The 16,386-nt window shown below is 35.7% G+C and overlaps 1 protein-coding gene and 1 long non-coding RNA gene across 2 annotated transcripts; both read left to right on the top strand.

Moving 5' to 3' along the window:
* The first annotated feature begins 7,644 nt into the window (after positions 1-7,644).
* Positions 7,645-14,142, top strand: LOC110921162 (chloroplast sensor kinase, chloroplastic). The gene is given in 10 exon segments (XM_022165437.2): positions 7,645-8,208; positions 8,846-9,007; positions 9,107-9,379; positions 9,527-9,592; positions 11,132-11,200; positions 11,285-11,377; positions 11,467-11,684; positions 13,266-13,539; positions 13,612-13,666; positions 13,669-14,142. Coding segments are annotated over 10 exon segments (1,728 nt in total). The 5' UTR covers positions 7,645-7,794; the 3' UTR covers positions 13,773-14,142.
* Positions 14,143-14,814: 672 nt separating this feature from the next.
* On the top strand, positions 14,815-15,561 carry LOC110923186. Its single transcript, XR_002583814.2, has 4 exons — positions 14,815-15,028; positions 15,118-15,165; positions 15,343-15,438; positions 15,503-15,561. It is a non-coding gene; the product is annotated as an uncharacterized LOC110923186 (long non-coding RNA).
* Positions 15,562-16,386: the final 825 nt, after the last annotated feature.

The following is a 16,386-nucleotide window of genomic DNA, read 5'->3' as shown; positions in this document are numbered from 1 at the left end:
TTGGAAGTTCACCAAATGGACGTTAAAACCGCATTTCTAAATGGCGATTTAGAAGAATAGATTTACATGGAGCAACCTGAAGGTTTCTCCGCCCCAGGTCAAGAGGGTAAAGTATGTAAACTCGTCAAGTCTTTGTATGGCTTGAAGCAAGCACCAAAACAATGGCACCAAAAGTTTGATCATGTCATGATTGACAATGGATTCAAAAGAAACGAGTGCGACAAATGTGTTTATTTCAAAGACACAAATGAAGGTTATGTGATATTATGCCTTTATGTAGACGATATGCTTATCATTGGAAGTAATGATAAAATTATCAAAGCTACTAAAAGCATGTTGAAAGCGAGATTTGACATGAAAGACATGGGTTTAGCGGATGTGATTCTTGGAGTAAAGATCATAAGAACCCAAGATGGTCTTGTGTTAAGTCAATCTCACTATGTGGATAAAATTCTTGAAAAATTCAACTCGGGAGATACGAGTGTAGCTCGAACTCCAGTTGATACCTCACAACATCTCAAGAAAAATAAAGGAGATGGAGTTGCTCAGTTAGAGTATTCAAGAATTATTGGCAGTCTAATGTATCTAATGACATGTACCAGACCTGACTTGGCTTACGCGGTGAGTAGGCTAAGTAGATACACCAGCAATCTGTGCGCGGATCACTGGAAAGCTATCACGAGGGTGCTTAGATACATTAGATACACAAGAGATTATGGACTGCATTATACCCGACAACCAGCAGTGATCGAAGGATACACTGATGCAAACTGGATATCGGATAATAAAGATTCCAAATCAACAAGTGGTTACGTGTTTACACTTGGAGGAGCTGCTATTGCTTGGAAGTCTTCTAAGCAAACGGTAATAGCAAGATCCACAATGGAATCCGAATTTATCGCCTTGGATAAGTCAGGCGAGGAGGCGGAATGGCTACGTCAATTCGTGGAATATATTCCAAGATGGCCAAAGCCTTTGCCAGCCATATGTGTACATTGTGATAGCCAATCAGCGATTGGTAGAGCTCAAAGCTTGATGTACAATGGCAGATCAAGGCATATGCGATTTAGGCATAACACGATACGACAACTACTCTCAACGGGTGTTATCACAATTGATTATGTGAGATCAGCGGAAAAGGCTTAAGCAGAGAGTTAGTAGAAACGTCGTCAAGAGGAATGAGACTAAAGCCCGTGATAAATGGGAATATGAGGGAAACCGAACTTAGTTGACTGGAGATCCCAAGATCTAAGTTCAATAGGACAACTTAATCATATTACCAAAACGGAGTCACTGTGGGGGAGTACCCCAAACCAAAACTAAAAGGGAGTTAAATATACTTCCTAGTCCATTCCAATCAGTGACATTGAAGTGAGGTTAAGCATATTAAGGTTATCGATTTCGGGAAATCAAATAACCATGATGCTTTTAATGACTCATGGGAATCACCTATGTTAGAGAGAAGTGGGGTCGCTTCAAATGGATTTGTGGGGTGCGCAAATCCTAGAGCCCTCGCAGAACCAGGCTAGTGTTCCAGGACCATAATACGACACGACAATGAGGAGTTGGCCAAACCAGGGAGAGTATTGTGTGAAGTGTATTGTCGTTTACACAAATGGGGGTATGTTCAAGGACATCGCGTCTACACACCGCTAGTAAGCTAAGTGCGCTTCACAAAAGAAGGTTCAAAGGCTTCAACCTACCTATCTTGCAATACTCAACTGTCGAAGTTTATCGTTGAAAAGTGAAAGGAAAAGATCGATTTCCATACATGTGGGGGAATTGTTGGAAATTTGATGAAAATAGCATTTTTTATGTGGGGGATTGTTGGAAAAATAGGTGAAAATAACATTTTTCACAAATATAGGAAAATGATTTTTTCCTATTTTGGACTAGAAATAAATATAATAAAATGAGCGGGTTTTATGTACTTATTTGTGGTTTTGTGTTCTATGTTGGAAGAGCTTCGCAACGAACTAAACCACGTCCAAAACCGAGCTAAGATGAATGAGATATCGATGCTCAAAGTTGGGTGTTTGAAACATTGAATGCTGAAACAAGAGGAAAAGTAGCACCTTGTCCCACATCGGAGGAGAGATGGAACTTAAATGGGTATTTAAGGTGGAACTCTCCATCCTTATTGTTTAATGGAAGCACACACTAGTGTCCTCGCGAAGGGTGCGGAGCACCCTAACTCGCACTCGCACACGCTCGCGCGCGCGCGTGGCGTGGGTGATGAGGCGCAATGTGGCGCTTTGATGGCACACTTCGCACGCTCGCATCGCCGCGAGCCGCTTGAGAGCCGCCTTTGTATTTTTGACCGCGTGCGCGTGGTGGAGCACAAGGGTTACAAGGACCAAGTGAGCCATTACGGCGCGACTGTGTGGCGCGCTCGTATAGGCTCACAGGTGACGTGGCGCACGCGCGCATGGAATTGAGCCAAGAGGAAGCACCGCGCATGGTGACGTGGCGCATGCGCGCATGGTAGTGAGCCAAGAGGACGCACCGCGCATGGGCATGCAGACCTGGGCGCGCGCGCACCAATGTGACTTGCGCGCGCGCGCAGAAGCTTCCAACATTGAATGATAGTGCAGTTTCTGTCCAGCTTCGTAACTGACGAGTTAATAGGTTTTGACTGAGAATTAAATGACGTATTAAATTGCATTGAAGACGTTTAATGCAATTTAAACCTCTCATTTAATTCGTTTTTGGCTGTTTCAAACTGGGAGTTATATAAATACAGCTCTATACCTTGCTGTAGAACATACTACGAAAACCCAGGAACACAACAGCAATCACAACTTTCTCTCTAGAACTTTCTGATCCTCTTCTTGCAGCTTTCAAGGTAACCTTCGGGTTGTAGGCTTTCTCCGGCAGTACGCTGCTCCGGCTGTTGTACCCTGGGAAACAAAACGAGTACTCTTGGGAGACTCGGAATTGTTTTAAGGGAAGCGTGTTGAACACGTGACTCAGCCACTCTGCTTCTACCCCTTTCTTGTATTTTGATTTATTTCAGTTGTAACTTGTATTGTAATTCTGTTTTCTTTATTTCTTTGTATTGTAATCAACAATAAAATTTGTTTATTTTATTTAATTACGCGAACGGTTCTTACAGTACCCAACCTCATTACCTGAAACCATATACATGTTTACCTGAACCATATACACGAATAAGATACCCATATTTATTATCTTTTATTTTATTTTCTCGTAACTATTGCTTGTAATGCTTCATTTCAGTAATTTCATTATGTGCAAAAGGTATTTTGTTTCTTTTCTTTTAGAGCATTCACTAGGATGTTCAGAATTCGTTTCGAATTCGAAAAATTCGAAATTCGATTAAATTTGATTTGGTTATCAGGAATTCGTTCCGATTATAAGAATTCGAATTCGATTCAATTCGAGTCAAGTAAATCGAATACGAATTTATAATTTCAAATTCGATTCGATTCGATTCGAAATTCGAATAAAAATTATACATTTTATTTATTATTTTTATATATAATACATATATAACTTTTATTGGGCTATACTATAAATTATTTTCAAAATTTATTCCAAGTATTAAAATTACCAATTACCAAACCCACTACATAACTCATAACTAAAACCTAAGTAGCAAATCTATCAGTAGATTTCTAACCCTATAAATATTAACTTGTAGTGGTTATTCCCGAATTCTCGTTTTGTATGTCAGACTTATGGTACTTTATTTGGAATGTTTTATGGCTGCTTTAAAACTTATGTTTCATTTTAATAGCTATTTACATGTTTTAAAAGAAACTGAATCAAATCGAATTTATTCGAATTCGAATTTTTAATCGAATACGAATTGGGTTTTTTATTCGAATACAAATTCGAATAATTTGAATACGAATTGGGTAGGTTTTAATCGAATACGAGTCGAATTCGAATTCAAAGAAAAATAAAAATTATTCGAATAATTCGAAAATTCGATATTCGATTCGATGAGCACCCCTAGCATTCACAATGGATTTCTTATATTTATGTGAGTGGGTTAGTTATATTATAAGGAATGGTTGTAAGTGGTTTGAGTGAAGGAGAGAGAAAATGTTACTGTTCATCTGTAAATATACGGGAACATTGTTCACCCCTTATAAATGTTTTAATATTTTTAAAAACGGTTGTGAGTGGAGTAGAGAGAAAATGTAATGATAAAGGTCATCATCATCATCATACTCAGTAAATCCCACAAATAGCAAAGCTAAGGTAGGGTTTAAGGAGGGTAAGATGTAGACAGTCTTACCTCTACCCTATAGGAATAAAGAGGCTGCTTCCAATGAGACCACTGGCTCGATAGTAGTTTTGCATCGACCCTTGTACACAAGGCACATAACCTCAACAATTGAGACAACTGACGATTAGTGCATGCACCCCCTTGTCGTTTGGCTATCAACGCCACCACATGATGCATGATTAACCATCCCCCTCTTTTAACGTTATTTTCATGAAATTAGTAAAATAACGTTAAATTTAGTGCACTTTCACTTTTGCCCCCCCCCCCCCCCGAGCGATCACACATATATACGTTATACACGCATACCGCAAGCGATCCGTTCAATGATAAAGGTATAAAAAATATTATTTAACTGAAAAGGGGAAAGAAAAAATAGTGTGTTTTAATGTAATTATATAGATAAAAAAATAAATTCAATGTGAATGCTCTTAGGATATGTATTATGATTATATTATTACGGGATATAAAGTTATCTTTAGAGATTTATATTGTTATGAAACTTACATATTGTAGATATTTCAAAAACTTTATAATGATGACATATATATATATACATATATATATATATATATATATGTGTGTGTGTGTGTGTGAGTGTGAGTGGGGATCCTACGGAAAGTGTATTTTTCATAGAAAGTGTAGAAAGCGATCTGGGCCATCAGATGAGTGTGTTTAATGGTTGAGATCATTTTGGTGGCATTTTGGTAATATACGTGTCTTTAAAATAGGCTAATTTAATTGATTGGGGGTAAATGTGTCATTTAAGTTGTTTTAAATAAGGAAATAACTACCAATCATAAAACCACCTCCAAAAATGTGGCATTTTTTTTCTCTCTCTAATCCCTCACATTTGAAAACACGAAATCATACAAAAATAACGATAAATCAGATCTAGATGTGTTTATAGTAGTGTGTTTTAGCGATAAAAAACAATGTGACGAACTAGTGACTGACTGCTAAAACACAACATCAAGAATGCCAACTGATAAAACACAACGTGAACCACTAACATCAAGAATGCCAAAATCATATCAACTAGTAACTGATAAAACACATTGTGATGAAACCAGTAACTGATAAAACACAACATCAAGAATGCCAAAATGACATCAACCAGTAACTGATAAAACACATTGTGATGAAACAGTAGATAAAATACAAAAGAGCATGCCATTCATGAATCATAACTGGTATAACACATTGCGAAGAAACCGGTAATTGACAAAACACAACATCAAGAATGCCAAAAATCATATGAACAAGTAACTGATAAAACACATTGTGATGAAACAGTAACTGAAACCAGTAACTTCTAAAACACATTGTGATGAAACCAGTAACTGATAAAACACAACATCAAGAATGCCAAAATCACATCAACCAGTAAATGATAGAACACATTGTGATGAAACAGTAACTGAAACTAGTAACTGATAAAACACATTGTGATGAAACCAGTAACTGATAAACAACAACTGATAAAACACAACATCAAGAATGCCAAAAATCATATCAACCAGTAACTAATAAAACACATTGTGATGCAACAATAACTAAGTGAAACCAGTCACTTTTAAAACACATTGTGATGATCCCAGTAACGGATAAAACACAACGTGAAGAAATTGTTAATGATTTGAACTTTGGAATTTAAAGTAATTGCCCCTTTGAAGTCGTAATGATTTCAAGTTGTCAAAGAGATATACGTTTCCATAAATATCTGGATAGTTAGTTTAAGATATATAATATTCCAAAATTAAATTATTAATCAAATTACCATCATGACCTTTTGAATAAAAAAACTAAAAGCCATATGTCACCTCCCTATTGCTTCCTATACTTTTTAGGAAACTTAGGCTTTCTACCCAACTCCCTCTCTATATATGTATTTTTTTATATTTTATACATTATAGTTATTAAATAAAAAAATATAAAAAACTATAAAAATAATAATGGAAAGTAAAAAACATATTATTGAAAATCCTAACAGGTATTTTTTTTGTTCAAATAAAACAGATTTCATTTCAATTAACAAGACAAATTACATAAGGATAGTAGGTAGATGGGCAACAAACTGTGCCGTCATCCCCGTCGTAAATTAATTATTAACTTAAAAAAGTAAATTACAAGTTTTGTGCACCTTGAAAATTGATGTTAAGTATAAAACTCGTAAATTTTAAAGTGAAAGGATATTGAATTTCCTACATATACAAAAACCAAATGGGGGAATAGTGCCAGGCAGTTGCCTGACACTCCCTCATTGGACCAACCATTTTATTATTTTATATTCGTTTTTAAAATTACGGTTTCATCCTTAATTTAAAATATTTTTCCGGTTTGTCCCCACTTCAAAATAAAATTATGTTTTTGTCCCTCGCTCAAAATTACATTTTTGCCATCAGTTCAAAATTATGATTTTATCCCCAGTTCAAAATAAAGTTTTGCTTTTCTCCCAAACTAAAACTGACGATTTTGCATTTTCGCCTCGTTTCAAAAATTATGATTTCGCCTTCAGTTTAAAATTATGTTATTGCCCGGTTCAAAAAAAAGTATGGTTTTGCCCCCCAAATTCAAAATTATGATTTTGCCCTCAGTTCAAATTAAAAATATAGTTTTGTCCCCAACGTAAAATTACAATTTTGTCCTTAGTGCAAAATTATTTACGATTTTGTCTCTGGTTTAAATTTATGGTATTGCTATCACTTTAACTTTTGGCAAATTACGATTTTACCCAAGTTAACAAATACAACTTTGGCCTCAGTTCAAATTACAGTATTGCTATCGTTTTAGTTTTTTAGCAAAACTATAAAAGTGTTTTTTCTAATTGGTTGACTGGATTTATTTTTTTTTCCATGTCAATGAGCTGCCTAACACTCGCTTATTAATCCTGACAAACTACAGTTTTGCCCTGAGCTCAGAACTACGGTCTTGTCATCGTTTTAATTTTTTTTCCTAACAAAACTATAATAGTGTTTTTTTAATTGATTGAGAATTATTCGGTTACCGCCCCGCAACACGGGCGGGCATCAACTAGTTTTGGTACAAATTTAATTTACTTAAAAAAAATAGAAAAACAGTGTAATTGTGTCAGAGCATTCACATCCAATCCATCAAATTATACATACATTTCACTAAAAAACAAGTCCTATATTAATATATTTCCACTAAAAACAAATACTTTTTCTCTCTCCTTTCAATTAAATAATATTATCATTACATTTTTCTCTCATTTCCACTCATAACCATTTTCAAAATATATTAAAAAATTATAACGGGTGAACAGTGTCCCCCCAAATATACAGATGAACAGTAACATTTTCTCTCTCCTCTACTCACAACCACTTTTTATACCCTTTATAATATAAAAACCCCTCCTCACATAATTTGATGGTTAGGATGTGAATGCTCTCACATGCTATGTCCACAATCGTGACCCTCCCTCTCTATCCACTTTGGGCAAATCGGCGACCACTGCCACAACAGAAAACCGTCGCTAATTCTTCCACATTCCAGAACCTTCCATCGCTCTCAGAGCAATGATTCTCTCAATCTCACCTCAATTTCACCACAATCTTCATCACCACCACCATCTCCGTCGTCACGTGACTCACGTGGCTTACAAATCATCCACCACAACCACCGCCGTTCACTGCAACAACCCTAACACCACTGCAGCACTCCGTCAAGTCAGTATCAGTACTAATAATAACAATAATGATGGTAATAATAACACTGACAAATGCGAAGATGATGACGTCATGGTAACCTCCGCCACCGCAATCGCCGCCGCTATTCGTAAAGCGTCAACGTCCCCGGTGGAATTCGTGCAGAGGAGTGAGAAGAACGGGAATAATAAAGCGCTTGTGCTTCCGAGTTCTGATTTTCAGACGCTTTGTGTTGAACAGATGGATTTGTTTCGTCGGATTGTGGATCCTGACGCTCTGTTATCGGTAATTTTGTCTGTTAAGCTAGTTTCTTCTTTTGCAAGCTGTTGTTTGATTGATTAACATTCCTTACAGTTACAGTTACAGTTACAACAGGTGGAATTTGGTTGAATTGGTTGTAGATTGTAGTTATAGTAAGAATAATGTAACATAATGGCAACCTAGGGTTTGCTTTTAGCCTTATATTATAGTGTTTAATGCACAATTTGAATCCTGATTAACATGCGTTAGGTTAGTTTCTTCTTTTGCAAGCTATTGTGATATTGTTGTTTGATTAAGCAACATTCCTTACCGTTACAGTTACAGTTACAACCGGTGGAATTTGATTGAGTTGGTTGTAGATTTTAGTTATAGTAACAATAATGTAACCTAGTGGTAGCCTAGGGTTTGCAAAACAAAGAATACAACTAAAACTCACTACCATTGGAGGTTTAATAATAGTGGAAATTCTATAGAAAACCAAAGTGACCGTCTATCTTTAGAGGCGTAGTATTCATCGGTCTATACGTTATTGTTTGTAATTACAAAGTTGATTTTAATCATAAGGAGCATCTTAGCTTGTTGCCTTTAACATTATCTTATTCTGGTGTTTATTGCGCAATTTGAATCCTGATTAACAATTTAACATGCTATTGATTTTCAGGTTTATGTGAGACCGGCTGGTAGTTATGTTATGGACAGACTAGAGCTGCGTAGAGTTACTGTCTATCCTGGAAGAAATGCGGCTGAAATACTAATATTAGTCGGTGATTTTAGCATCCCAACAGGATTAAGAGCAGCAGAAGCTTCTCTCTTGAAACAGCAGGTACATTTTTACGGTACTAAATGTAGGAATAGAATATACTTTTTTTTTGTTTCTGATTGTTCTTTGTTCAATTTAGGATACATATTAATGTGATTGTAGGCAGAATTTATTCCCGAGTCCCGGGCTTTGGTTTTCCCGATGGTGAAGCACCCGTTTGTTGTCGGTTTTTTGGTTGCTGAAATTCCGAAACTAGAAATACAGAAAGAAGAAGATGATATAAAACAAGGCGCATACCCGTATGCAATCTCAAAATCATGGGAAATTCAAAATTTTGTAGATAGGACACCGGAATTGCACAATTTTTCCGCTGAACAGAGATTAAACGCGATAAACATTTCCCGCTCCATCGCTATGGCATATGTTATGGACCAGGTAAATTACCAATTTAGTTTATTAATAAAAACTGTTGATTAATGCGTAATATATTAATATTATCGACCAAATGTTTAGAGGCGACTCTATTAGTTTAGTTCAAAACGATCTTTAGAAGAGTACTCATTTGTGTATGTTCCTCCACAGAAAGCAATGTTACTTCAGCAATCTTCATGGCAAAACAATGTTAGGATGAGTAATCTTGTTGAGCAAGTAAGACTTTATACTCTTGTTTCACATTACTGAGTACTGACTATAAAAATTGTAGGGCAAACGACGTGATTTAGATATGAACTTTACACTTTTTTCTGTTTTAGCTGCCAACTTTTATTTAAGCCCAAATAGAAACCAACTTACGTTTTATTATCAATTTTAGCAACCGAGTTACATTTTATTACGTGGTAGCAGGTCATCTTTTACTGACTCTTGAATAATTGTTGGCGTGACTTCTTATTTATAATTTATTGTATGTGTACTTGCTACGTGGTGTCTAATGTTACCTTATTTTTTTAAGTATAAATAAATAAAGTTTATTTTTCAAACTTGTAGATATTATATAGGAGAATTGGATTTAAATTATCCCAACTATCACCTATTGGCCGACAACAGTCCCAACTAACGAAATGTTTTGTGACAGTCCCAACTTCTAACCGATTTTCTCTCAACGAGCTTTTTCTAATTGAGGTCTAACCCCGTTAGTTTTTTTTGCTGACGTGGTTGCTTATGTGGCAAAAAGTCAAAGTTTCGAATTTCCGATGATGTGGACTGCTTATGTGGCAAAAAGACAACCTTTTGATGATGTGGACTGCTTATGTGGCAAAGTTTTTGATGACATGGGTGGATTATGTGGCGGTCCACGTCAGCAAAACTAACCGGGTTAACTTTGAGTTAGTATGGGATCGTCGGGACAAAATAGGTTTAAAGTTGGGACTGTCACAAAACATTTCGTTAGTTGGGATTATTGCCGGCCAATATGTAACAGTTGGGATTATTAAAATCTAATTTTCCATATATATAGGGAAGGGTTATCTTGAGAAACGCAAAATATTGCGAGAACCGTGAGAACGAATGAAAAAACCAATCAAAACCATTTTTTTAAATACCAACCTCATTGTAATTAAAATATAACATCAAATAATTCACCTCTCAAAATCACTCTTATTAGATTTTTAACACATGTGTGAATATAACAAATTTACACATGTGTAAATGGTAAACTTACACATGTGTAAATTTTCTTTATTTACGAATTTACGTAAATTTTGACGTGTAAAATAAATTTCTAACATTGTATTCGAATAATAATGATAAGTGTGAATTTTTTTTTTTGAATTTGAATTGTTTTTGACCAGGTTCTCGTGGTTTTTTCATTCGTTCTCACGGTTCTCACAATATTTAGCGTTCTCATTTAAACCTCCCTTATATATATATATGTATTTTTTTTTCCACCTAAAGCATTATATTGCATATGTGCCCATATGATGCGGTGACTAGCATGGTCTCAACAAGTGACATCAATATACTGCTGGTAAAACCATTAAAAATGAGGTTGGCTGCTAAAATCAGTAATAAGTCATAAGTTGATTTATATAACGTGCATAATGAAAAGTTGGATGCTAAGACTTGGAAAAAAAGTATGAAGTCATGTTTATATTCCATATGGCTTAAAACCGTTGTTCATCCCTCTACATATTATGGACAAAACTTCTTAAGACAGTATTATGATTATTAATCCTTTTTTTTTTTCTACAGATTCGTGGTCCACTTTCTAGCATTCGTACTTTAAGCAAAATGTTGTCTGTCAATGTGAAGAAAAATGAGGTGTGCGCTCAACTTTGTTAATATCCTCACATTTTTTTGTTTCTCAGAGGTTAACTTTGTGACTTCTTGAATACGTTATTATAGATTTCATATGATATTGCTGAGGACATAATGGTAATAAGCGATGGTATGAGAGACACTCTTCAACAACTGCAAGACGCCGTTCATATGACAAAGGTTTGCTCCTGCATGAATACATATATATTTGCTTCTATATAAATGTTAAATGTTTATTGGTTTTATTAATAGTTTCTGTTCTCTTTCAGACTAATATAATTCGCTACAACGAAGAAAATCTAGTGAAAATAGACGAGTCAACCCACGAGTCAATGAGGTCTCAGTTGTCCAATTTTTTCTCTAATGACACTTCTACCCCCACGGGGCGTGAGTATGGTGGGCCATTCTCTCTCTCTTCAAAATCCGGAGATTTGGAAATGCCCATGCCACCTATGGCACTTGCACCTTTGTTAAATCAGAATATTAGGTACGGTTTATAGGCGCTTCAATCATCTAAAACTTATGCTTGCACTAAAATCTAGCAATAGTATATATTAGTTATAATAACATTTATGGCTAATAGCATAAAAAGAACCAAGAGTAAAATGTCTTTTTTTTTCCCTAAGGTTTGAAGTTTTACTACTTTCGTCCAAAGGTTTGGCCATTTTCATCCAGCTCGTTAACTCCATTCATTTTTCTCTGTTAAGTCACGGGTATTTCTGTTTTTTTTTTTTGTTAACTTAAAGGGCAATTCGGTCTTTTTCACTAACAAGCGCATATATATATATATATATATATATATATATATATATATATAGAAAGTATAATGTACAAAATGGCTTAACCTACATTAACATACGCGACAGAATTTATAACGTGCGTAATTATTTTTTTCACCATTATAACGTGCGTGATTATCACCTCCATGCGTGATTATCACCTCCCATGCGTGATTATCACCCAAAAACTGCTCCCATGCGTTATTAGGGCTCCCATGCGTGATTATTGCCCAGATCTGATGGTTGAGCGCGTCGCGTACGTGAAGTAGGATAAGGACTTTTGTATGTTAACCTTCCTCTATATATATATATATATATAGGGGCTGGTTAACGTACAAATGCGCTTATCATACATTACGTACGCTACAATCTCAGCCGTCAGATCATCTTCCCGCATTGAAAATCGCATGTTGTTTTTTTGTAACAATTTCGCATGTTGGTTTTTTAACATGCGATTTCTTCAAAATTACCACATGCGAAATTGTTACAAAAACCAACATACTATTTCATCAAAATTATCACATGCGAAATTGAATTACCACATGCGAAATTGTTACAAAAAAAACAACCTGCTATTTCATCAAAATTATCACATGCGAAATTGTTACAAAAAAAAAACAACCTTCTATTTCATCAAAATTATCACATGCGAAATTGTTACAAAAAAACACATGCTATTTCATCAAATTCATCACATGCGAAAATATTACAAAAAAAATAACATGCGATTTTCATTGCGGGAAGATGATCTGACGGCTGAGATTGTAGCGTACGTAATGTACGATAAGGGAATTTGTACAGTACCCTTTACCTATATATATATATATATATATATATGCATAAACAAAACAAAACAAAACAAGTAGGTAAAAATCCTGAATTGCCCTTTAAGTTAATAAAAAGATGAAAATGCCCCTGACTTAACGGAGAAAAATGGATGGAGTTAACGAGCCGGATGAAAATAGCAAGATTTCAAACCTTTTGGATCCAGATGCGAAAAAACTAACTTTTGGACGAAAGTCGCAAAACTGGCCAAACCTAAGGGACGAAAATGGCATTTTGCTAATAGTTTCTTGTAATTCTTTAAAGATATACCGATTATCATTAGTACATCCATTATTGTAAGACAAAAAGTCACGTTATTGATTTGTACACCGCCAACTTTACTAAATACACCACCACTTACGACATAAACTGAAGATTGTACAAGGATGTTTGTTACATAGTTTTTTTTTCCGCATTTTTTCCAAAAATTTGAAATGCTAATAGTTAATTTTCATGTAAAAAAGGCCATGCAATGCATCTGATGTACTCTCTGATCTTGTGGGTGCACTCAAACCGCTGGCTCATAAACAACAACGTATCGTAGAAGCATGTGAAATTCCTGAATTGTTGGAGGTTGCAGTTGAAGAACCTGCTTTGCGCCAGGCGTTAAGCAATTTAATCGAGGGTGCTTTATTGCGCACGAATGTTGGAGGAATGGTTGAGATTGTGTCCACGTCAGCGCCAGCTGGTGGTGTTCTTATCATAATCGATGATGATGGACCCGACATGCACTACATGGTATGTTAACCGTTTACCGACCTACTCTCAACTAATTATGTACTTTAGGACTTATATTATTTAATTTTGCAGACGCAAATGCATTCGCTTACACCATTTGGAGCGGATCTTTCGTCAAAAGGTATGGTAGAAGACAACATGACATGGAACTTTATAGCAGGGTTAACTGTTGCCCGCGAGATATTGGAAAATTACGGTTGTGTCCTCAGAGTGATTTCCCCTCGGATGGTTGAGGCGGCACTTGGTGCGGGTGGGACCCGTGTGGAAATATGGCTCCCCTCTTACTCTTCTTCGACTGATAGTTTAGACTACCCTGCTCAGGCGGCATAAGGATTAAGGCTCGTGATGTGGATTGCCCAAAATGCTCCCGGTAACAGACATCTTAAAATGAAACATTATATCCATACATGTGTTGTATACATTCATGCTTATTGGCAATATGTATATATAACTGATGCTGTTGTATTAGGTTTGTGTAAATAGCAAGCTATATCAAAATCTATAGGTAAAGTGCATTATATGTAAAGATTTATTACGCTGGTTCGGATGTTTTGTTTACTTGTAAGAGTTTATTGTATCACAATGTAATAAATGTTTCGTACATGCTATAACGGACCTATGACCTGGTGATCTGGTGGTATGGTGTGAGTTAAAATTTCTCTTAGGTGCGAGATTAGGTGGTATCTAGACGTCCGATTATCATAGGTGTTAAACTAGTTCTTGGTCATTGGGTTATTAGGCTTCACGGTGTGGGGATCAGCCTTGACCGTCCCCCACCGGCGCCGCACCTCCATCCATTCCCCCCCCCCCCAATCGGCGTCCCAAACGGCTTCAACAGGACGATGAAGATGTCCCACTAGAGGAACCCCCCCCCCACACACACACACACACATATATACATACAACATATGCATATATTTTAGGCCCATCCCTCATTTTCTTACCTCCATCCTCTTTGCCCCATCCTCACACCCGATCTACGTGACGCCTAAGTGGCGGATCATCCTCTAAGGGAGGACCATCATCATACCGCATATCCTTAGAACCATGATGCTACTTGTTATTCTGCAGAAAATCTGATTTTTCTTGGGGTAAACCAAATAAATGTAAAATTATCATAATTGATAATCTATCTATTATACTAAAGCAAAATAATGGTTGACTATTTGACTATGAGGTGGCTATTCTCTTTGGCTAGAGAATTGGGAAATTGGGCGCCATTCTCTCATCTATCTCTCATCCTTCCTTCCCACGCTCGCTTTTTTGAAACCGACTCTTCAATTTGGAAACCTAATAAATTCTCTCAATCAATTAGTTGAAATCATTCTCCAATTTGCCAAATTGATTTCTCTTCACATTCACACGGCTTCTCAAAACATCACACATTCAATTTTACAAACCCTAAATCTCATCTACGGCTTCATCTCTAGCAGCGATTGTTCCTGGCCCTAGAAATCCCTAAATCTCAAGCATTCAAACTCTCATCTAGGTATGTTTTCTTTGATTTTTATGATGTAATTTGATAACGTTTGATTTTTTAGCTTTAATCAATGTTTAATATGTTAATCATTGATATAGATATAGAGTTGTCGAATCGGTTTTGATTTTGTCGCTCAATCGAACAAGGTAATATTTCTGAAAGAGATTCGATTTTCAAATGGGTTATGTGTCTAATTTTCAAGGGTTAAACGAGAATTGAGTCAGTTTGAAACCCTAGATCGATTTTCAAATCAGTTTTGAGTCAGCAAGTAACTGTCAACAAGTTTGATTTGAAGTTCTGGTTGTTAATTGGGCGTTTGGTAGGTTCAATCGAATATTATGATTATGAAGACGAAAACAAAGAAGATTATGAAGGGGAAGGAGTCAAGAAGTTGATTTCGTCAGAGAAAATGTAACAAGGTAATTTTTTAACTTACCTTAATTGATGTTTATTGACTTCTGATCTGAATATTTGATTATGTAGGTGTTTATTGATGTTTATTCTAGACTTCATTTTGAAGATCTGACCAAGAGCATTGGAAACTGAATCCCCCCCCCCCCCCAGTATTCACTTTTTATACTTTTTAATCATATGAACAATTTGAAAGTTAGATTACAATTTTTTTTTACTGTTTTTAGTATTTGTTTCCTTTATGGGTTTGATTTGATTCATAGATTTTATACGTTTTTCATATGGGTCTTTCATTTTCAGCTATATTTAAAAATCTATTGTTGTAATCTTCAACTTCGGTTAAAAAAAAAAGTTGGGATTTTTAGCCTTTTTTATGGGTTTGATTTGATTCGCCAACATGGGTCTTTCATTTTCACTTATATACATCAATTTTTATGTGTGCTTTTGATTTGTGATTTCATTTTATTTTGGTGTTAGATCTTGACTGGTGGTGTCCTAAAAGAAGACGAACTAGGGTTCTGCCATTTCGGTACTGGTAGGAACAAATCCGAATTCATACAAATCGGGGAATAACTGGTAGGTCATTTCATTATTTTTGTAAAACAGAGGGTTATTAGTAATTACCGATTTATATAGTTTCAAATTGTGTTTTGTTTGATTGATTGGTTGATTTTAAAACTTTATATAGATCATACACATTAATGCATGACTATCGACCTATTTGACTTGCTTGTTACATTTTTTAGCTAATTTTTTATTTGACCCGTTAAAAAATATGAAAAGAATATTAACAGTATCATTGAGAGCTGTGGTTTTGGTCGACTGTATTCAAATTGATGACGGTGTTGTCGTTTTTTCATATTATTATTCAGTAGATTCGGATTAGTTTTTAGGAGCTTTGGTAATTAGGGGATTTAGACTTTTGGTTATGGTCTACTGTATGCTACAAGGTGATG

Source organism: Helianthus annuus, chromosome 17, assembly GCF_002127325.2.
Source record: "Helianthus annuus cultivar XRQ/B chromosome 17, HanXRQr2.0-SUNRISE, whole genome shotgun sequence".
NCBI classification, from domain to species: Eukaryota; Viridiplantae; Streptophyta; class Magnoliopsida; order Asterales; family Asteraceae; genus Helianthus; species Helianthus annuus.
The sequence above is the reverse complement of the archived record's forward strand: the minus strand, read 5'-3'. Positions and strand labels throughout refer to the sequence as shown.